General features: G+C 36.6%; 3 protein-coding genes across 5 annotated transcripts; 2 read left to right on the forward strand and 1 right to left on the reverse strand.

Annotated features, from left to right (window-relative positions):
* Window positions 1-393: 393 nt before the first annotated feature.
* On the reverse strand, window positions 394-12350 carry LOC145227921 (hippocalcin-like protein 1). 2 transcript variants are annotated; one of them, XM_080092882.1, is made up of 5 exons: window positions 12222-12350; window positions 9622-9745; window positions 1934-2073; window positions 1740-1845; window positions 394-1663 (listed from the first exon to the last, which is right to left on the reverse strand). In XM_080092882.1, exons 1-5 carry the CDS (start codon window positions 12327-12329, stop codon window positions 1554-1556), a joined length of 588 nt encoding a protein of 195 aa, XP_079949008.1. In that variant the 5' UTR covers window positions 12330-12350; the 3' UTR covers window positions 394-1553. The 2 variants fall into 2 exon arrangements, with proteins under 2 accessions (XP_079949008.1, XP_079949007.1); XM_080092881.1 differs by having other exon boundaries at window positions 1928-2073.
* Window positions 12351-13465: 1115 nt separating this feature from the next.
* LOC145227922 (uncharacterized) lies at window positions 13466-14428 on the forward strand. Its single transcript, XM_080092883.1, has 2 exons — window positions 13466-13968; window positions 14033-14428. Exons 1-2 carry the CDS (start codon window positions 13751-13753, stop codon window positions 14265-14267), a joined length of 453 nt encoding a protein of 150 aa, XP_079949009.1. The 5' UTR covers window positions 13466-13750; the 3' UTR covers window positions 14268-14428.
* A 16-nt stretch (window positions 14429-14444) lies between these two features.
* On the forward strand, window positions 14445-17552 carry LOC145227919 (uncharacterized). Of its 2 annotated transcripts, XM_080092880.1 has the most exons (10): window positions 14445-14596; window positions 14762-14899; window positions 14960-15048; window positions 15112-15308; window positions 15363-15475; window positions 15534-15635; window positions 15704-15999; window positions 16058-16234; window positions 16680-16862; window positions 16931-17552. In XM_080092880.1, exons 4-10 carry the CDS (start codon window positions 15133-15135, stop codon window positions 17102-17104), a joined length of 1221 nt encoding a protein of 406 aa, XP_079949006.1. In that variant the 5' UTR covers window positions 14445-14596; window positions 14762-14899; window positions 14960-15048; window positions 15112-15132; the 3' UTR covers window positions 17105-17552. The 2 variants fall into 2 exon arrangements, with proteins under 2 accessions (XP_079949006.1, XP_079949005.1); XM_080092879.1 differs by lacking the exons at window positions 14445-14596; window positions 14960-15048 and having other exon boundaries at window positions 14833-14899.
* The last annotated feature ends 4341 nt before the right edge of the window (window positions 17553-21893 follow it).

Genomic DNA, 21893 nt, shown 5'->3' on the forward strand with positions numbered 1-21893 from the left:
CAACCAAGGTTATAAAAGACGATGGCTAACATAGGACCCAATATAAATAAGTGTAGGAAATATATTAATGTTTCAAAATATGCTATAGTGTATGTGCAAGGGCAATATGTGCTAAGCCACCCTTCTAGTTTGTTTTCTTGTTATGTGTTAGCATATATTTTATCCACCCATAACATACATAACCGAACCATTATAACTTAATGAACTATCTTTTAGGCAAACGTTTAAACGCTTTTTTGGACGAAACCCAGTGAACTATTAGCTCAGATATGCAAGGACTTAATACAAAAAAGGTATAAGACAAATAAACTTCCCCATTGGCATTAAAGCCTACACTAAACTCTACATATTTGCTTGTATGGCACAATAATCCCCACATATGTCATACACAAGTTGCAAGGCACTGGTTTTATTTCTTGGGAAAAAATGTTAAAACCACAGGTTAAATTTCGCTGATGATTATTTTTTTACAAATATTACTTGATTTTCTTGGCATTGAAGGTGTGTTTGAAAATTGACTGTTCCAGCTGTTTTGAAGTGGTTTTAAATTATTGCATAAAAAATATCAAAACTTACACAACCAAAAAAACAAGAACCATATATCTTACCCCAGTGGACCGTATCTATATGTAGGACTAGCGGGTTTTGCCTAGCTAGTAAGGATGGTTGAAATTGAAATATGTATTTGGCCCGGCACAATGCATTACAAAATAAATCTAGTGCTTGGTAAACATGTCATCATACTATCACACAAATAACATAACATGAGTCGCAACAATTTTGTATGCTTTCTGCAGGTTAAACCAAAGACTCCTTAACACAAGTCTTGAGCAGGTTGTCTGCATTTGGTTAAAGCAATTCAATTTTTTTTCAATTCAAACCATTTTCAAAAACTAAAATATTTTTGCTTTTTTCAAAATGTGTAAGGTTTAAAAAAGTAAGGCGAGTGTCTGATGATTGTCACTTCAAGCTACAGTTGTTACTTTGGCTATTTGGTGTTATGCAATGTTAAACACTAATCATCATTTCTGTGCTTGGCTAACTTCATCCATCCTTACTAGCTAGAAACATTAGCTTAAACTTGAATTAAAAACCACATCAATATGGAGTTTTGTATCGACGAAGCAGAAGAATGTTAAAATACTTGAAAGAAGGTTGGCAGCTTACTAAGTAAAATAGAACAGTTACATAACTGAAATTAAATTGACATAAAAACATATTTAGTGCAAATAGTTTACTTATGAACAGACTAAATTTTAAGAGTTGAAAATACCAGTGTAAATGCATATTTCATACATTAAATGTGAAAGAATACAAAACATTATTGTGAAAAATCTCAGGGCACATAGGAATATACATCATAAACTCTTAAATTTATTTACATTTTAAGGTCAATTCACATTTTAGGTGCACAGCATGCCCCACTCCCGTAATAAGAATGACATGTGCATAAGCTTTCCAGGTGTCCTTTTAAAAAATACAGATTTTAGGCATTCCAACTCATGATCTGCACCCATTTTGGAAAAAAAGTATAACAGACTTTGTTGGAAGCATTATTGGCCAGACATCCCCAATCCTGTACTTCCTGGAGTGCATTGAAGAAGGCGCACAATTGATGGGTCATTTTTGGCACCTTCCACAAATTCCTCAAGTGATATGTTGCCTATAAAAAAGCATATATTATTTAAACGTGAATAACAAGTTACAATTTATATTGTGAAGGTCATGTCATGTTTTACCATCAAGATTTTTGTCCATTTGTCTGAAAATTTTGTCTGTACGTTTTTCTGGAGTAGATTCATCATCAGGCATTTTCATAACAGCACCAACCATTTTGTAAATAGCCTAAATAGCACATATCATGAGAAATTTTCTGGCAACTGGCCAATCATCATAGTTATACTTTTATCCACGCTAATGCACATACCCTCACAATTTCGAGCATTTCGTCTCGTGAAATAGTCCCATTGCCATCACAATCATACATTGAAAATGCCCATTTAAGCTTGTCTTCTAAATTTCCGCGAGAGGTCACACTTAATGCTACTATAAACTCACGAAAGTCTATAGTTTCTGAAAAAATAACAACACTGTATGCATATGGACATTGATGCTAAGTTCAGAAATGTTTGTTAATTAGCATCTCAATCTGGTATCCTCAAACTGGATACAACAATGAAATGGTTGCTACACAAAGACTTCTGGTCCAATTTAGGGGGCTTGTGGGGTAATTATGGGTCCCCTTCCCTGAAGATCACTAATTTTGATTTTACTAGATTTTTTTTCTTTCCTGCAGTGTGTACACCTTCCTTTGTCATGAATTATTTAATGGATTTAGATGAAACTTTCACAGATGGTGGTACATACAAATACGTTTTACACTTTAGGGGCTTGTGGGGTAAATGTTAGGACTACAGGGTTGAACACAACAATCGACACCTATAAATGGCATACTATACAAGAAATCCAAATTTCAGCCAATTCTGACACTGTTTAAAAACTCACCCATTTTAGGGGGCTAGCAGGGTAAATACTGGGGACTGGGGTTAATCGCATACCGGTTAATTGCATAATCCGTTTAATTGCATCACAATTAAAAATCCCAAACCGTCGCCCATCGTTTGTTAAGAAAATCGTCCGGTTAATCGCATACCGGTTTATCGCATAAACCGGATATTCGCATCGATTTTCAACGAAATATGCGATTAACCGGATTGATGATCTCTATGTGAAAGTCGAACAGACCGAGTTTTTCGAATAAAAAACGACGATGTGATAGTAAAATCCTCCGGAGGTAATGTACACGAAAAGACGTGGATGCATTTTTGCATTCTACACCAAATAACGCATATAATTTCAACGTTGAAAATGACACGTCTCGACTATAAAATATTTTGGAAAAGTCATTAGGAGATTAAAACGGCGTTCAGTGTACCGCTGTGCGATAACAAGGAGTCGTTATCTCAAAGCCGTGCACATTGATCTTTTTTATTGGCTTATCTAATCGCCAATAGTGATATAACAGGCGTTTAAAATTTAAATGAAGAGTTTAACGTGTCAAAATTACGAAACTGGTGTTCCGGCAAAGACGCTGATTGTAATTTCTTACTAAGTGCGAACTGCACCAAATTCGAAGTGTTAAACTGTATTGAAATTTAAACAAAGTTAAAGGTAAAACAAATGTTTAAAAATGTTTTCTGTTGTATTGTTCATGACCCGCCAAACAAGTTATGGTTGTAAAAAATGTTAGATCGCAAGTAATCACACGATGTTGTTTAGATTCACGTAATTGGTAACGTGCCAACGACTGACATATTTTATGTCTTCTATTCGTGACCTTACTTGTTGCTGCTTTAAATTTTTGAAGCAACAATCACACGTTGATCACGTGACAGTCACGTTCGTCTTGCAGCTGTAGTTTTGCTGAGTAAGCTAGAAAGTAGCGCCACAATCTGAGTCTTTAAAGTTTTGCTAAAATCAATTATTCTTTTTGTCAATTGTATAACGGGTTATAATAGAAACTGATGATTCAGCTCGCCTTAGCGCCCTTGCGCTGTAGAATGTGCCGAAGTTGTAAGTTTGACCAGGTTTCGGTCGTGTACGGGTTTGGGCTTGCTTACAAATATGCACCTAGCACTTTGCCGCTTAACGCGTTGGTTTGAACTAGAAAACGAAATGGGTTAGAAACAACAGGCCATTTTACGTGTATATGAAGCGAGACGCCTGGCACATTTATAAGGGAAACTACCCAAAACAAGACTAAAACGTCATAAACCGTCTTCATAGGGAAGTTCCCAAATTTATATGTTGGGCCCCTTGGCTACGACGCGATGTAACATATCTTTTCAAATAAACCTTACTGCAAGAGAAAGCACAATCAAGCGAACTGTGGCGTGCGCGCCAACTAAGAGTGTGTGTGTGTGCGTTTCTACTGTTTCTTCAACACACTTGATTGCACCATAGCCACGACAGTTAGGAAGCATGACGTCATGCATTGCGCTTAGAGTAATAAATCTAGTTTTGACTTGAGAGTACTTTTTTTCGATTCTCGGCAACAAAAGAGAGAAAATACTGCCCCGTTGCCATAGTTGAGCGTCACTGCAACTTTTTTTAGCTTGGGAAGTGAAAATGAGCACTTTCGTTAACGGCGTGTACTGTTTACATAGCAACCGGATTATCGCATAATCCGGTTAATCGCATCAAATACCCGTGGCAAATCGATGATGCGATAAACCGGATTCGTCTGTATATCTACCATCTGTGTAAATTTCAGCCAAATCCATCAAACATTTGATGGAAAAACGAGTCGGACAAACTTTGGGGAAAAAATACCCATTTTAGGGGGCTAGCGGGGTAAATACAGGGGTTATCAACAAAAACAAAGTGGGATGCACATCTACATAACTATATCTACCATCTGTGTAAATTTCAGCAAAATCCATCAAACATTTGATGGAAAAACGAGTCGGATAAACTTTGGGAAGAAAAAAAACAAAAACAAACAAACAATTTGAGTAAAATCAATGTGTCCCCTTCAGGGAAGGGGACCCATAATTATTTTATTTTTGTTTTTTCGACCACACATTTTTTTCAGCCCGAACTTTGGAGAGCTGGTTCAAAGCATTGTTAGCCAGACAACACTCAACAGTGAGCTAACACATAAATGACGTCACAAACAGAATTAACCATTATAATGTCAAGTTGCCATGAAATTATTATTGGGTTGTAAATTTTACAATTTAAAACTGTTGAAAACTAGAAGGGTAGCACATTTTGTCATTGCACATACACTATAACCTATTTTAGAACATTAATATATTTCCTATGCTTATTTTATATTAATTCCCATATTAGCCACATTGTATTTTATAACCTTGGTTGTTTCTGCAGACGGAAGCTCCTGGGTCCCCACACATGCAAAGTTGAAAATAATGCATTTCAAGAGATAACCATGAGAAAGTCGGGTGTTGTAAGGTAAAACATAGTGATCGGCACTGGGCTTAAATAATAATACTATGTAGAGTACAAACTAGACAAATCAGAATCACCCCAGATATTGTTTAAAGTATGTCCTATTCACTGTTCTTCAAGAAAAGAAGGAGTAGATAGTGGTATAATGGGGTAAAACAAAAAAATAGACACCTATGAATAACAAATTCTAAGCTGTCCAATTTTTATTCAATTTGAACATTGTTAAAAGAGTCACCCATTTTAGGGACAAGTTGGTTAAATTGTCATGCTACAGGGCAAAACACAACAATTGAGGACTTAAAATAGTATGTTCAATAAACCTTGCAAATTTCATTTAATTCCCGCACTTTTTTAAAAATTACATATTTTAGGGGGCTTGTGGGGTAAATGTTGGACCTACCAACCAAGCATGAAACTCCTAGAATATGTGCTTTATTCAGTACAGCCGTTTTTTTTTACATCGCTTTGGGGGCCTGTGGGTGAATTGCTGGGTCATTCAGGGCCAAACTTCAGGAGGATCAAATTCGGATTAATAACTAACATCTGTCCGAATTTGAAGCACTCTTTCTTAACCAAACAAGCAATAGAGAGAAGAAAAAAACGGACAAAAACATTATGTGCACTTTTCATGGAAGGGGACCCATAACGATTCAATGGACAATAAAGCAGGCAGCCCGGTGGAAGACACATTGTGAGCATAATGCATGCCTACCATAGGTGCCGAATTTTACAAAAATACAAGGTGGCGAATGCGAAGTATGATGTCACTAATGCATGCAACCACAAGAGCTCAAACTTGAAGCCCAACAAACTTACCATAGGATACAACGTTTGTTACAATTTAGAAAAAAAATGTTTGAAACTAGAATGGTGGCTTAGCACATATTGCCCTTGCATATACACTGTAACCTATTTTAAAACATAAATATATTTCCTATTCTTATTTTGTATTGGGTCCCATATTAGCCATCGTCTTTTATAACTTTAGTCGTTTCTGCAGGCAAAAACTCATGGGTCCCCACACATGCAAAGTTGAAAATAATGCAATTTAAGAGATAACCATAAGAAAGTCGGGTGTTGTAAGGTAAAACACAGTGATCGGCACTGGGCTTAAATAATAATACTATGTAGAAATATTGTTTGAAGTATGTCCTATTTAACGTTTTAAAAAACTGACCCATTTTAGGGGGCTAGTAGGGCAACTAATTGGGTTCGACACACAAACTAAAAAAATATATAAATGACTCAATCAATAGTACTGCAAAATGTCAGCCAAATCCGCCAATGTTTAAAATTTCGACCACTAGAGGTGTTTTGAGCAACAACCGTTAATGTTTCTGATGTCATAGGGCTGTTAACAAGCCCCTAACTGCCATGGCGCAAAAACGACCACCAAGCAACCCACCAACGAGCAACATACAACTGGTTGCGCTTGTAACACTATTGCTCCAAAGAAATCTTTCGTTTGTGGTGCCCAGTAACATACAAATACATTTTACACTTTAGGGGCTTGTGGGGTAAATGTTAGGACTACAGGGTTGAACACAACAATCGACACCTATAAATGGCATACTGTACAAGAAATCCAAATTTCAGCCAATTCTGACACTGTTTAAAAACTCACCCATTTTAGGGGGCTAGCGGGGTAAATACTGGGGTTATCAACAAAAACAAAGTGGGATGCACATCTACATGAATATATCTACCATCTGTGTAAATTTCAGCCAAATCCATCAAACATTTGATGGAAAAACGAGTCGGACAAACTTTGGGTAAAAACACCCATTTTAGGGGGCTAGCGGGGTAAATACTGGGGTTATCAACAAAAACAAAGTGGGATGCACATCTGCATAACTATATCTACCATTTGTGTAAATTTCAGCCAAATCCATCAAACACATGATGGAAAAACGAGTCGGACAAACTTCTGGAAGAAAAACAAACAAAAACAATTCGAGTAAAATCAATATGTGTCCCCTTCAGGGAAGGGGACCCATAATAAATGTTTGAATGTTTGAAATAATATTAATTTTGGAAACACGTTGTTGGGACTTTGTTATTGGTTTAGCAATAGTAAAAAAAATGTTTCTTTTAGTTGGTGCTGCTTTATACCATCTGACTTAACCATTTATTAAAACACATTTGCATTGTACGCAATAATGGCCGAACAAACACTGGCAAACAATTATGTGTTTGGCGTCATAAACAATTAAGGCACTAACCCAAACAGGTTTTTTGGAGCGTTTTTTTCTTAAGATTTTATGATGTTTCCTACGATACCACAACTAACAAACCAAAATATCCACAGTGGCCGCCACCGTGCTTTACACACCCAAGGTGGCGGCGCCCTACTCAGTGCCTATGATGCCAACATTGACACACACCAAGATTAAAAATGAAACAAACAAGACCATTTTATGAAGGAAACTTTTAAATTCATGCTGACAGCATAAAAAACATGTGAAACATATTTTGCTAAGGTAGCCATTAGGAATAAGGTAGCTAAGGTAGCCATTAGGAATAAGGTAGCCATTAGGACCATTAAGTCTATTCAAAACAAATGGCAGATTAATATCTACTAGCTGTGAAACCAAAATGACATCACTTTGTGATTTATAAATACATTTAAATTGTTGCAGCACATAAGTCATTTTAATTCAGTTCATTTCCAGAGAACTTGGTATTTGAAGGGTGGCTTCCATTGTATGTACAGTGTTACTCATTTTGAAGTGTACATATTCACTTTGTCATTTTACATTAGCAACACTTTTTACAGCATTATTTGCATTTTACAAAATAGGCAAAAAGTTAGTTCTTTATCAGTTAAATATCTGTCCACATTTCTTCCAGTTCTGAGATTTATAAGTTGAAACACAACAGTCCACACCACTAACTGGTATATTATAATCCAATTTATACAAAACAACAAACCACAAAGACCTAGTGCTGTAAATTGTCCCTAATGGCCGCAAAACACCAGAGGTCTATTGAGCACTAAGTAATTAAGGTTGAAAAAAAGTCCATTTGGATCAATCCAATTGTTTTCATATTATGCCACTAAAAATGCTTGATTTGTGTACATGAACAAATAAAAAAAATTGTGGGACAAGCAAGGTCAGTAGGTCCAAACGAAATTGTGGGACAAGCAAGGTCAGACTAGAAGGGTGGCTTAGCACATATATATTGCCCTTGCATATACACTATAACCTATTTTAAAACATAAATATATTTCCTATGCTTATTTTGTATTGGGTCCCACATTAGCCATCGTCTTTTTTAACTTTAGTCGTTTCTGCAGGCAAAAACTAATGGGTCCCCACACATGCAAAGTTGTAAAAAATGCACTTCAAGAGATAACCATGAGAAAGTCGGGTGTTGTAAGGTAAAACACAGTGATCGGCACTGGGCTTAAATAATAATACTATGTAGAATACAAACTATAAAATTAGATTCACTCCAGATATTCTTTGAAGTATGTCCTATTTAACGTTTTAAAAAACTGAGCCATTTTAGGGGGCTAGTAGGGCAACTAATTGGGTTCGACACACAAACTAAAAAATATATAAAAACCACAACGACTTAATCAATAGTACTGCAAAATTTCAGCCCATGTTTAAAATTTCGACCACTAGAGGTGTTTTGAGCAACAACTGTTAATGTTTCTGACGTCATAGGGCTGTTAACAAGCCCCTAACTGCCATGGCGCAAAAACGTTCACCAAGCAACCCACCAACGAGCAACATACAACTGGTTGCCCTTGTAACACTATCGCTCAAAAGAAATCTTTCGTTTGTGGTGCCCAGTAACATACAAATACGTTTTACACTTTAGGGGCCTGTGGGGTAAATGTTAGGACTACAGGGTTGAACGCAACAATTGACACCTATAAATGGCATACTATACAAGAAATCCAATTTTCAGCTAATTCTGACACTGTATAAAAACTCACTCATTTTAGGGGGCTAGCGGGGTAAATACTGGAGTTATCAACAAAACAAAGTGGGATGCACATCTACATAACTATATCTACCATCTGTGTAAATTTCAGCCAAATCCATCAAACATTTGATGGAAAAATGAGTCGGACCAACTTCGGGGTAAAAACACCCATTTTAGGGGGCGAGCGGGGTAAATACTGGGGTTATCAACAAAACAAAATGGGATGCACATCGACATAACTACATCTACCATTTGTGTAAATTTCAGCCAAATCCATCAAACATTTGATGGAAAAACATGTCGGACAAACTTCAGGGGAAAAATACTCATTTTAGGGGGCTAACGGGGTAAATACTGGGGTTATCAACAAAAACAAAGTGGGATGCACATCTACATAACTATATCTACCATCTGTGTAAATTTCATCCAAATCCATCAAACATTTGATGGAAAAACGAGTCGGACAAACTTTGGGGAGAAAAAAAAATGAAAGAAAAAAAAGAAATAAAAAAAAAACAATTTGAGTAAAATCAATATGTGTCCCCTTCAGGGAAGGGGACCCATAATTATTGTGGGACAAGCAAGGTCAGTAGGTCCAACGAAACATATGGCCCATCTACTAGACTACATGTTCCAGCTTGACAAACAAAAAAACAAACAACATATAATCAAAATGTATCCCACATGTAATCAAACAAATTCTCAACCTACCATCACCATTTGAGTCAAATGTTCGAAATACATGAGCTGCAAATTTTGAAGCATCTCCTTGAGGAAAGAAGTTGGCATAAATTTTCTGAAACTCATCCATTGTCAAATTTCCAGATGGACAATCCTAAATCAAAATATTGGTTTAGTTGAAATTGTTTAAAACTAAAACTGCAAACCAGAAAAAATACCTGGCCTCCATATTAATTGGGTAAAACTAGTGTGGCAAATTGTCTAAGCAGAATAAACAATTGCTTCGGTTTTTATTTTGTTTCAAAACTAGAAAGTTGGCTTTTCTATACATTTCCATTTGACATATTCTATATCCAATTTACTGATTTGCTATTCACACAACTTGACCTACTAACATGATTGAAAAACAAATGGGTCCCCCACACACATGTGCCAATTGGTTTTGGCATAATAGTGATGCGATATTTCGTGAAAGACAAATTAGTTCAAAGCACCAACACAAACTGAAAAATGTTAGGTGGATACCGTTGACCTGCAGTAGCTGAATGACCATTTAATGAACCTTTAAAATGGCCTATTGAAGGCCCTGTACCCAGTCAGCTGATCTCCCAACCATTCCCATATGACAAGCTTTGGGGCTGATCCCAGTATGAATATGTTCAACTTCGAAACGGTTTAGTAGCACACAGTCCTTTGTGTTCAACATTAATGTCTTTTCTGATTTATACATAACCAAGCAATATGTCCAAAGAAGCTACATAAACTTTATAGAGCTTGTCTGGCAATAGAATTAAATGCAAGCATGTCACAACGCAATGAAAATACTCCTTTTTTCAAACAAAAACAACCAAAATTTTTGTAACTCCTTTCATTTCTTCTAAGTCATTAGCACTTAAAGTCGACTAACAACAAATTATCATAAAACCCACACTACTCTGATATGTATATTGCAACCAAATATATTGGTCTTCCACACATTTGGTTTCTATTCATGGGTATGGGAGTTAACACCTAGGTTAAAATAGATTTTGACACAACTTCTGGGACCTATCTATCATCGATATAAATTTGAATAATATGATATATATAAAAAAATAAAAACACTCTTTTTCGACCAAAACATGTAAACACCTTTGTGTAAGACCAGTGTTTCTTAACCTACAGGTTGTCAACATTAAACAATGCAAGGTGCATGTATATTTATCTTTTTGGCATAAACGATTCCAAAGCCGTGTTTAATGTTTGTTTGCAAAGCACTGCAACGGCCTTAACTTGATCCAAAGTGACCTATGTTAGGGAATCAACAATGTAGAGACTGCCACATTTCTTACTTATAATCAATTTTACATTTAGTCCTATGCTTAAACATCCCAAACAAACAAAGAAATTGTGTCAAGTGACTTTTCGCAAAACAATGTGACAGAAATTGCAAGCTAGAGCATGAAAAACAGGGGTGTCCAACCTTTATGGCCAAAGGGCCACATGCGGTTTACGAATGATTGCGCGGGCCACTTGAGTGTTTGCTGCTAATTTGTAATCTTAAAATGGCTGTCCACATGTCCACTTTTCTTAGAATATTCTGTTAGTGTTACTTGCTTTTCGTTTCTTATTTGGCATAATCTATATCACTGCAGAGTGCTAAGATATTTCACTGCTAAATGCGTTTTGCGCGAGTGTTTGATATCAGATGTACAACAATGAAGCAAGAAATATTACTGACTGACTCTTGAAGCAAGAGTAAGATTGTGGACGTAACAATGCAGAAATTGTGATGCGGGTTGGACACCCCTGATGTAAAAGGTATTAGTATTTGGTCCCCTTCCGTACATATACTGCACATTGTATAGGTATTGGGGTCGATTATCAAAAGTTTAACCGCCACTATTTTTTTGAAACGTTATGCCTATGGCAAAGGCGAAACCCAAATTGGATTTTAGCATGGTAAATCATACCACAGTTTTATTGCAACAGAATTTACAAATATATACTTCTATGATTGTGTTTTGGACTTTTTTGACATAAAAAGCATGAAATATTAAAAATGTTTATAAGGTGACAAGAGGTATAACCACAATTTTAAGAGTTTCCTGTACAGTAAATAGCTGAACTTTTGCAGTGATGTGTGATAACCACACTATGGTATAAAACTTCTTCTATGTGTTTGTATGCGGTAACATTTTGTTAGAATGCCTCTTAAGGGGGTCGCAAGGCAAAAACAGATGAGAACCACTGTGTTGAACAGAACAACCAACAAATACCATTTTAGGCTGTTTACCACACCTTTAATCCAAACTAGTTACTGTAGCACAAATTGTATTTTTTCTTCCTGGACTGAAAAGCTGTACAATATAATAGCAGCTCAGTTTGAATAAATTTAAACAATCAAATTATTGTAAATTTCTGATTTTGTAATGTTGGCAAACTTTACCTAGTTAGTAGAACAACCAATGGGGATATCAGCATAAGCAACAGTCTTTGGGAGGAAAAAAGCATGTATAAAAACTACATAATTATGTTCCCTGTCACACCCATCTATTCTTATGTGATATTTACATTTTATACGAACTGTCCACAAGAATGAACAGAAGAAAATATGCAAAATCATTATCTGAAAGACCTATTAGTCTTACTTTGATAAAGCCTTTGTACCACTCCTGAAGTTCATGTTCATTAAATTCTGTAGCTGCACGAAGATCTCGTATGTCTTCAGGTTTAAGTTTACTATTCTGCTTTCCCATTTTTATACATTTACTACAAGTCTGTAAAAGTAAAAAAAAAGTATATGAAGTAAAGTATAATATCAAATTGCAGATGCCTTTTTGAATAAATTAGCTTAAAAATAAAAACACTGTTTTGATTCATGAACAATTCATTTTAAATATAATCATTACAAAGGAGTTCATCAAAAAGTGTGAGACAGGTAGTAATTTACAATATCATGTCATAGTGTCTGCAATTGTATGCATGATTACATATGATATTCACCACATTTTCAATGTATTATTTTTGGCTTGGAAAATGTCACTTTACTTTTGCATGTTTGTTGCTTCAAAATTCCATATTTGTAAATTAGCTGAAAGCCTGAAACTTCATCCATAACAAAGGTGCTTTGGTTGTTACCTCATTCAAAAGAGTGCATGGTTTTTACTTTGGGGTGCATGTGTAGAAAAAATAATACAGGAACACTGCACAACACTACAAAAAAGCTAAGAAATGTTTTTAAAACAAGACCTAAATTTTATCTGCACAATTGATTTTTTTTTAAAGAACCATTGTTGACAAAAATAGCTGCTCTTGCAGTGGCTATACTGGGTAATGCAGTATGCACTATTGGTGATTTGTCTGTGTTTGTCCATTTAGTTATCGTAACAATTTTAAATTGTTTTATTTATCTCTCTTTGTTTGATTGTGTGTAAATTGAATAATGAAACCATCCTGTTACTGATTTATCAATGTATTAACAGCCTTGACTTTTACACAGCATAATGCCTTAATTGCATGTTTGTTTCATATCGCGTGTACCAGTGCAAAAAATACATGGTCGCAACGGCAGCTATTGGAGTGAGAGTTGGAGGCTTGGAGCTTTTTTATGACAGGCAACATTCACATCGAACGAACTATAAACAGAGTTGACTAAAAAACACACTCCTTATATGTATACTGTAACACGGATTGCCTTGATCGAGTAGGTGATACTACAGTAATTGTTTCTTCTACCTACCACAATATTTCCCGGATTTTTTCAATCCAGGGATGTTGACAAAAATGCGTCACAAATGTAAAAAATATGTTTTTTTTAATTTTTTTCTACCGGTAGATAGCGCATTATCCCAGTAGTTTTTTTTTCTCGATTGAAAACGCGTATTAAAGGGCAGGAACTTGGCCGAATGGTCTGGCGCGCCTGACCCATATACAGACATAAAAAACCCTGATCGGGATTCGTCCCCGGGATAGTCCTGGGTTCGAACCCCGTGAAAAAAAAAAAAAAAAAAAAAAAAAAAAACGCGTATTAAACCATAGAATTCTAAAAACATAGAAGGACCACTCATTGTTCTTGCGTCTCGTTCCGCATGAGTAAGACTGACACGATACCGCGAGTTTTCTCGTTACTTCAGTACCTGTTGTCTGTTTGGTCGCTCGAAAAGTGTAAATATAAACCATGGCGCCTAGTCATTGCTGTGTGCCTGGCTGTATTTCAGGCGTCAGAAATTCTAAAATTAAGAACGAACGCAAAGTTTCAATTTTTGCTGTCCGAAAACCGGCTCTTGCCAAAAGCTCAGCAGAAAAAGCCCATAGAGAGCAGCTTACAAGGTTTGTGCTGTCCATGAGAGATGCAGCCTCTGGTGATTGCATTAAAGAAATGCTACAAAAAGAAACGTAAATTGCCATGAATATGCAAAAAAATCGTAATATCAGTTAATGTCAGTATTTTTCTTCACAGGGCAGCAATTTGTGAGTTGCACTTTATGCCAACAGATATTGTTGTTCATGGCAAATTCAAGACTCTTTGCCAGGGTGCTAAACCATGTTTACATTTACCAAAAAAGTCAAGTTTTACCCATCCATCTAGAAAGCCACCAGTGGCAAGAGTTGCAGAAGAGCCCAGAAAAAGACACAATAATATTATTGACTTACAGAAGTCTTTTAAACAACTACCTGAGTTTTTAAAAGGTTAGAGAGGCCAGCTGTTAGTCTGCCAGGTGCCATGTCAGTAAAAGTAGTTAATAATGCAGATTCATTTTCAGAAAAATGGATATTTTATGAGAAAGGAAACAACTTGGTGTCAGAATTACATGTAGAGGCACAACTAGTTCCTCATTTAAGGTAAAAGTTTAGGCAAGTTTTTACCCCAAAAAAGTACTAATCAGAATTAATTTTCACACTGTTAGGGTTGTTTTTGCATTAAATGCAAAAATTGCAGAGTTGTCTGTAGATGGGTGGAAAGTTGATTTGGGATCAGTACCTCTTCCTGATTCCCAACAAGTTGCACTAAGTAAAGTATTATGTAAGTTTCCAATTTTTGCTTTGGTCATTTAAATCTGAACAACATAAATCTGTGTTGTCACCAGTTGCACTGATGAGACACTACTACTTGAAAAAGTGTTTGCAATCTGTAGCTAACTTATTTTTGTATATTATGACCAACTGCTTTTCTACAAACAATATGTAGATGAAATTTCCAATCTGACTCCCTGTAGCGGAGTACAAGAAGAAGTTAAGAACACAAAAGTTCATCCTATTCTTACATGGGAAAATGGATCAATCAAAATTAACAATGTATTTAGAGCAACAAACTGTAGATTAATTGGTAAGTGTATATTGTTTCGTATGTATTTTCAGATTGTATCAAGGTATGTTATAATTCTAGCTTGCAAGAAAAATGCAACATGTCCTGAGTGCGTTGAAATTCAAAGTGAATCACTTTTGCTAGAAGATGATGACTCACAAGTTAAACAAGTACGCTATATGAAGCTAGTTACCTATTAAACAGTAATAATAACGATTAATTGCATTTTGCAGAACACCAATCCTTGGAAAGAAATGTTTTTAAAGCAACAGTTATTGAACATAACACTGCCACCTAATGCTCGCCGTTACCATCCAGATTTAGTACGATGGTGCATCGAATTTTATTGCCGGTCGCCAGCAGCATATGAACATATACGTGCCTCCGATGTTTTGACTTTGCCTTCCCCAACAACCATCAAGCGTTACCGGTAAAGTTGCAGTTTGTTAAGGGACAGCAAAATATTTATTATACTTTTGTGTAGTAATTTTATAAAGCCTCAGCCTGGAATTAATCAAATGTCTCTTGATGAGATAGAAAGGGTATCAACCTCGGTCTCTGAGTTAGTTGGATTTCTCACACTGGATGAAATGAAAAGTATGTTTTATTTTGGTGTATGCCAAATAAACATTTTTACTGATCTATGATTTTGCAGTAAAAGAAAACCTTGTCATGAAGGACAACAAACTGGTTGGGTTTGTTGACCTGGACTACTCTGGAGCTGACTTAAGCAATGATATTGCAACACATGTTTTGGGCAAGTGTTTACTTTAAAATGAAAATTTTAGGTTCTTAAACATGATTTTAAAACTCATCCTGTTTTAGTGTTTTATGTGAGAACAGTCAAAAGAAAAGTTTCACTGCCTATAGCGTGGTATCCAACCAAAGTTACCCCTGCACCAGCTCTGGCCTTAATATTTTGGAAAATTTTGTTGGAATGCGAGTCTAGAGGTTTGCAGATCCATGCAGTTATTGCTGATGGAATGGCTACAAATCGACAGTTTTTTAAATTGATTAGTGGAAAAAAAGAAATAAGTTTGTTGGAACCACTGCATGCACCTAATCCGATTTGTCCAAGTCGTCCTGTTTATTTATGTTCGGATCCTTCACATTTGTTAAAAGTAAGCAACAAGTATACTCCAACTGGATATTTTTTCATGCCTGCCTTTTTTTACATAGACTGCAAGAAACAGTTTATTTTCTTCAAAACCTGGTGGATCAAAGTACATGAACAGGAATGGAAAAGATATTTTATGGACCCATGTTGTGGAATTGTATAATACCGACAAGGATATGCCTTTGCTCAGAAAAACTAACTTAAGCTTGGCTCATATTCAATTGAATTCATGTACAAAGGTAATTAATATGCTATGACTGCATAACCACATAAGTAAGCAGTTTATCATACAGATCTGGAACAGCTGATTACATCCTTCTTTTTGCTAAGTAAGTACATTACTGTACCAACTTGTTAAACCAATATAACATTTGGATCCATTTGTTATATACGGAGGTTATTTACAATAGGCTTGTTTGCACTTGCAGGTGGTTCGACATAGTAAATTGTGGCGTCAAGTGTCCAATTCGCAATCCAGAAGACTCTCGATTGTTATGGCTACAAAATGTGTTTATTGAAGAGCTTATTGCTTGAAAGGTCTTTTCATTTATGTAGTACTCTGACAACATTAACAAAACAATAGTTACCTAACATTCTGCATGAAGATTATGTTAACTCTTAGTCCCTGTGATGTTATTGCCATTGGTGTCCTCAGTTCATCACCTCAATGTTTTATTTATGTAGAATGATATAGAAAAACACCACAAGGGTGAGACGAAAAGAATTATGGCCCGTCCAACACTGGAAGGATTAGTATTTACAAAAAGAAATCTGATTTTTCTTGCAAAGAGGCTTTTAGAAAAATTCGAATATGTGTGCCTTCACACTTTTTCACAAGATGTGTTGGAGGCATTTTTTGGAAACATTGTAAGCTTATTTGTTGCTGTTTGCATAAATAACAGAATACCGGTTACACAATTTGTAATTTTATTTAGAGACAACTTGGACATCGAGCCAGAAACCCTGATATATTTCAGGTGTCATATGGGGTGCAGCACATAACCCAACGCAAAATAATAAAAAAAATTAAAGGGGGAAACACTACATTTGGAAAAAAGAATGCCTGGACAGAATTGTGTGATGAACCACTCCAAAAGAAAAATAAATAATTTACAGCTATTGCAACCCTTGTTATTTTGATGTAGTGGCCAAACTTGCTCGCAACCCAGAAGATTGTTTGTTTACTTTTCTAAAAATGTTTTCGAACTGTTTTTTGCTAAAACTGTGACCGAGTACCCTTATAAAAAGCTTGACAATATAGGTAACAATTGTTTCACTTTGCTCATAGTCACATTTGGCCATGTCACTTAAAGTTTCTGTAAACCTTAAGAAGTGGGAACCAGAAAATACATAAACAATCACAGAATCAAAATTAATAGTGCTAAGTTTCTTGTTGCATTCCTTGCTAAAATTTAAATACAAATAGTCCGTGAAGAATGTAAAATGTTCTGATGGCCTTTTTAAACATCCGTTTTTTCTTTCAAGCATGCAAAGAAATGATGAATTTGCATCATTGGCATCGTACAAATGTTGAATAATATATCGTAGGTGTGGAAATTTCTTTTCTGCTTTATGTACTGTGTAACCACCTACGTAGGCTAAAATTTCACTTTCAGTTTTTGTAAGTGGAAATGATTGAGCCATGGCTTCTTTTTCCGGATGACGCAAAATTTCGTTAACAACGTGTAACAGTTGTTTTGCTGCTTCCATTTGTGACAATTTTAAAAATAAAATATAAGCGTCACAACAATACTTTGGATACTCTTCAATAATTATGCTTGCTTGGTTGCATTTGGAATGCATACCTAGCCATTTTGTAAAAACTTCATACCCTGCAGGAGATACTTTGACTTTGTCAGGTAAAATACGCTTTACAAAATCAGGGGTATTTTCGCATGTGGACTGCATGACACTGACAGGAGTTGTGTCGAGTCGATCTGGAATGTCAAACAGTTCCAAAAGCAACTTTTCGGTAATTTTACTGCCCGACATACTTTTTAAGGTAAAGCTCCTGCTAACAAGGTAAAAAATGTTATAAAATAAACCAACATCACTGCAAAAAGCAGGTACAGTGGCCTATTTGTCGCCTGCCGCTGTTGACACTTTTTCTGATCGTGTCAGTCTTACTCAAGCGTGACGAAGCCCAGTGGTCCTTCTTTGTTTTTAGAATTCTATGATTAAACCAGAAGCATTCGTCAAAAACCTTAAAAGAATTTTTTTTAAATTCATTTGGAACTCAAAATGGGAAAAAGTAAAACGAGCAAAGCTCTGTTGTAATATTGAGGATGGGGGAATCAATATGTTTGACCTGGACGCATATCTGGTGTCATTAGATATCAAATGGGTCAATCGATTATTCAACGATTCGTATACATCTCCATGGAAAGATCTCGAAACCTCGGTCGGGAGCCCCAGCGAATTCAACTCGTGGTTAAACAGCAGTGTGTCTCCCAACTCAAAACTCTTCCTTCAATCAATCCCCTTACGAACATTAAGAAAGGCAGTCTCTGCCTGCAAAAAATTCGCAAAACTTACAAATCTCCCCGCTAATGTTTATAGACCCCTTTGGTTAAATAAAGAAGTCCGATCACGCCTAAAACCCTTTTACATGCCACCGCTAATTCGCGCTGGTATTCTCAGTCACCTTGATCTACTTAACAATGATGGTGATCCTACTATACATACGACGAACTTGCCCTCAAATTTAACTTTCAGCCAACAAATCAAGATTTCACCTATTTTATCAAATTAGTCGCCGCAATTCCAGACAATTGGGATATATATGACCGACAAACCAACAGAGTACCCACTGAAACTAAACCAACTTGGTTGCATACCATAGCCCTGCACGGCACAGTTAAAGAAACTTACAACTTCGTAAAAGACCACACATCAGAACCGCTAACACAAGAACAGAAAAAATGGGAAACCGACATAGGGATTAGTACAGAAAAGCCCAACTGGAGGGAGGTGTACAGGAACACGTATAACTGTACCTTAGAAACAAAATTAAGGGCGTTTCAAATCAAATTAAACTTAAGAGCGGTAATAACAAATAATAAACTATACAATTTTGGCATAGTAACTTCAGAAAAGTGCGTTTTCTGTGAAAGTTTCCCTGAAACCATTTTTCATTTGTTTTACACTTGCAAAGTTGTCGCCCTATATTGGGAAAATGTTACTTCTTGGATCTCTCGCAAACTATTACTGAATATTAAACCGAATGTAGCGTTATGTTTATTTGGAACCCACTCGTACAGTTCTGTTACACCATTGTTAAATTGTATATTTCTATGTGCCCGGTTTGTAATATACCAATGTAAATATGCACAAAACAAACCTACTGTGAACAGATTTATTAACGCATTAAAAATGACGAAACAGTCCGAACTAATTATTGCTACTAAAAGAAAAAAACGTGCAGAGTGCTTAGTAAAGTGGTCTGGCCTCTGAATGCCATTAAATACTTAGCGTTTGTCTGTTTGTTCTGTTGTACTTTCATGTATCTGTCTTTGTTCGTGTCTTAGTTATCGCAATAAAAAAAAGAAAGAAAACGCGTATTAACTTGGCCGAATAGTCCGGCGAGCCCGACCCACATGCAGACATAAAAGCCTTGATCGGGATTCGTCCCCGGGACGTCCTGGTTCGAACCCTACGAAAAGAAATAAAAATTAACAAATTATAATAACTATCCCATTTCCAACCTCCCAACGTTCCAAGTCAGTGTAGGACAGTTGTCGCAAATTATTTTATCGAGAACGGCGCCTTTGGACCGTTTTGAAAAAAAACTATACTTGCGGCAACTTAGCGTTGCAAGTTGGCTAACTTGCGGCAACTTGGCTAATTCGAGACGAAAAATTGCTAAGTTGCAGCAAGTTAGTAGGCCTAGTTGCCGCAAGTTATAACTGTGTTGCGTCGCAACTACCTAAATTTCGTTGCAACTTGCAAGTTAGCGAAGTTGCCACAAGTTGGCTATTTTGCGACGTAGGCTAGCCTAAAGGTTTCCGCAAGATATCTATCTTGCGTCGCAAGTAGCGTATATGTTTCGTTGCAGGTTGCCGCAACTTAGCTATCTTGCGTCGCAAGTTAGGTAGGCCAGTGCTCTTCAACCTTTTTTGGTTTGGTGAACCCTTAAAGTAGTTATGGCAAACTCATGCACCCTGTCTACTTAAAAGGTAAACTGATGTAAAAAGCGACATGAAAAATCATTATGCATATCATCATGTCAATTAAACCGAAACAAAAATTTTTAGACATCAACATTTTTAGAAAATACAGAGGTTCGTTTATACATCAATTGAAACCTACATCTTTTTTCTAATATCCTGTAAGTCAAATATTAATCATTCATTAAAAGTTTGCGATGCACACTTGTATACCGTTTCGTACTGGTGCACCCCATGCGTATTTTGGTGCACCCCAGGGTGCACCGTGGTTGAAGAGCACTGAGGTAGGCCACAGGGCCTATGTTTCGTTGCAGGTTAGCTAAGTTGCTGCAACTTAATTTATTAAAAAAACGGCGCCCTATAAGTCAATCCTTCTTGTTGTCGCTTTATTTCAGGGGTCTTTATCCTTTAGCCTATAGCAAAACTGCCCCCTTTCTAGGCAATGGCTCATAGAGGAAAATCCAATACAATCTGCATCAACTTGCACTAGATTTACCAAATTAATAGTAGCCTACAAATAGCCTACTGCGCAGCTTGGGTCGCTATAGTACCTAGTAGGCATATAGAAAGTGTGAAAGCAAAACAAGTTTGAGAAAAAGTTCGTTATACTGTAGACTAGTATTTAAAAAGTATCACCCGTCACCATACATATGCCTATAGTCCTAATAAAGGGGTGGTACTAACGATTGTGACCGCATGTGACTGCATGATACCGCATGGGATTCCGCTTAGAATACTGTATGGTCTGTGAAATGTGAGAATACAAGCCCCAGCAAGGGTAGGCTATATTAGGCCCGGTTCTAGTATTATTTCAATTAGGCTACAACCCTTACCCAACCCGAATAGCTTCAAACGTCAGCGTCTTCAAAAGTCCGCAAAATTATAATTTTCGTGAAAGCAAATTCAAGTGATAAATTTTCAACCCAGGACGCTACCGGTGACGAATCCCGTTCAAGATTTCTTATGTCTGTATACATGGGTCAGGCGCGTGGGACCATTCAGCCAAGTTCCTGCCTCACAATTTGTTCAAATAGCGGCATGTTTAGGCTCATGCGCCCCATGTGCCTCGTGTTTGTTTGCCATACGAATAAAATCTGTTGGTTCAAGTTAACTGAGTTCCACAGTTTTTGTAGCTATAAATTTACACAAAAATTATGAAAACGACCCCTTGGAAGTAACATCGCCCCCAACTCCGAAAATTGTCGCAATCGCCCCATTAAAGAACCCAGCTTTGGTAGCCCAGTCAGGCCTTCTGTATAATCGACAATCACCCAGATCACGGTGGTACCAACTACCTCTTGATACCGCATATGTTACCGCATGATAGGCTATATCGCATATTATCACAAGACAGGAACTTGTGAAGAACTTAAATACGCTTTTACGAAAATTTATTTTGCGCACTTTTGAAAGCGCTAACGGTTAGAGCTATTCGAGTTGGGTAAAGGTTTGTAAATAAAGTGACACTATAATCTGGCTTATTTTCCCCTTGGGCTTGTATTCCCACATTTCACATACAATGCAGTATTTTAAGCGGAATATCATACGGTCACATGCGATCACATCCGGTATTTAGCATGACAATAGTTAGTTAACCCTGCCGCGCTACAGGGAAAGTCTTGAAAGTCAAGACAGTGCCTATTAGGGTTTCTTTCCCGGGATCCCGGACAATTTTAGCAAAAAATTCCATCCCAGGATTTTCCCTATGTCCCGGGACAAAAAATTTGTTACT

Source organism: Phallusia mammillata, chromosome 5 (assembly GCF_965637545.1).
Source record: "Phallusia mammillata chromosome 5, kaPhaMamm4.hap1.1, whole genome shotgun sequence".
Taxonomy (NCBI): domain Eukaryota; kingdom Metazoa; phylum Chordata; class Ascidiacea; order Phlebobranchia; family Ascidiidae; genus Phallusia; species Phallusia mammillata.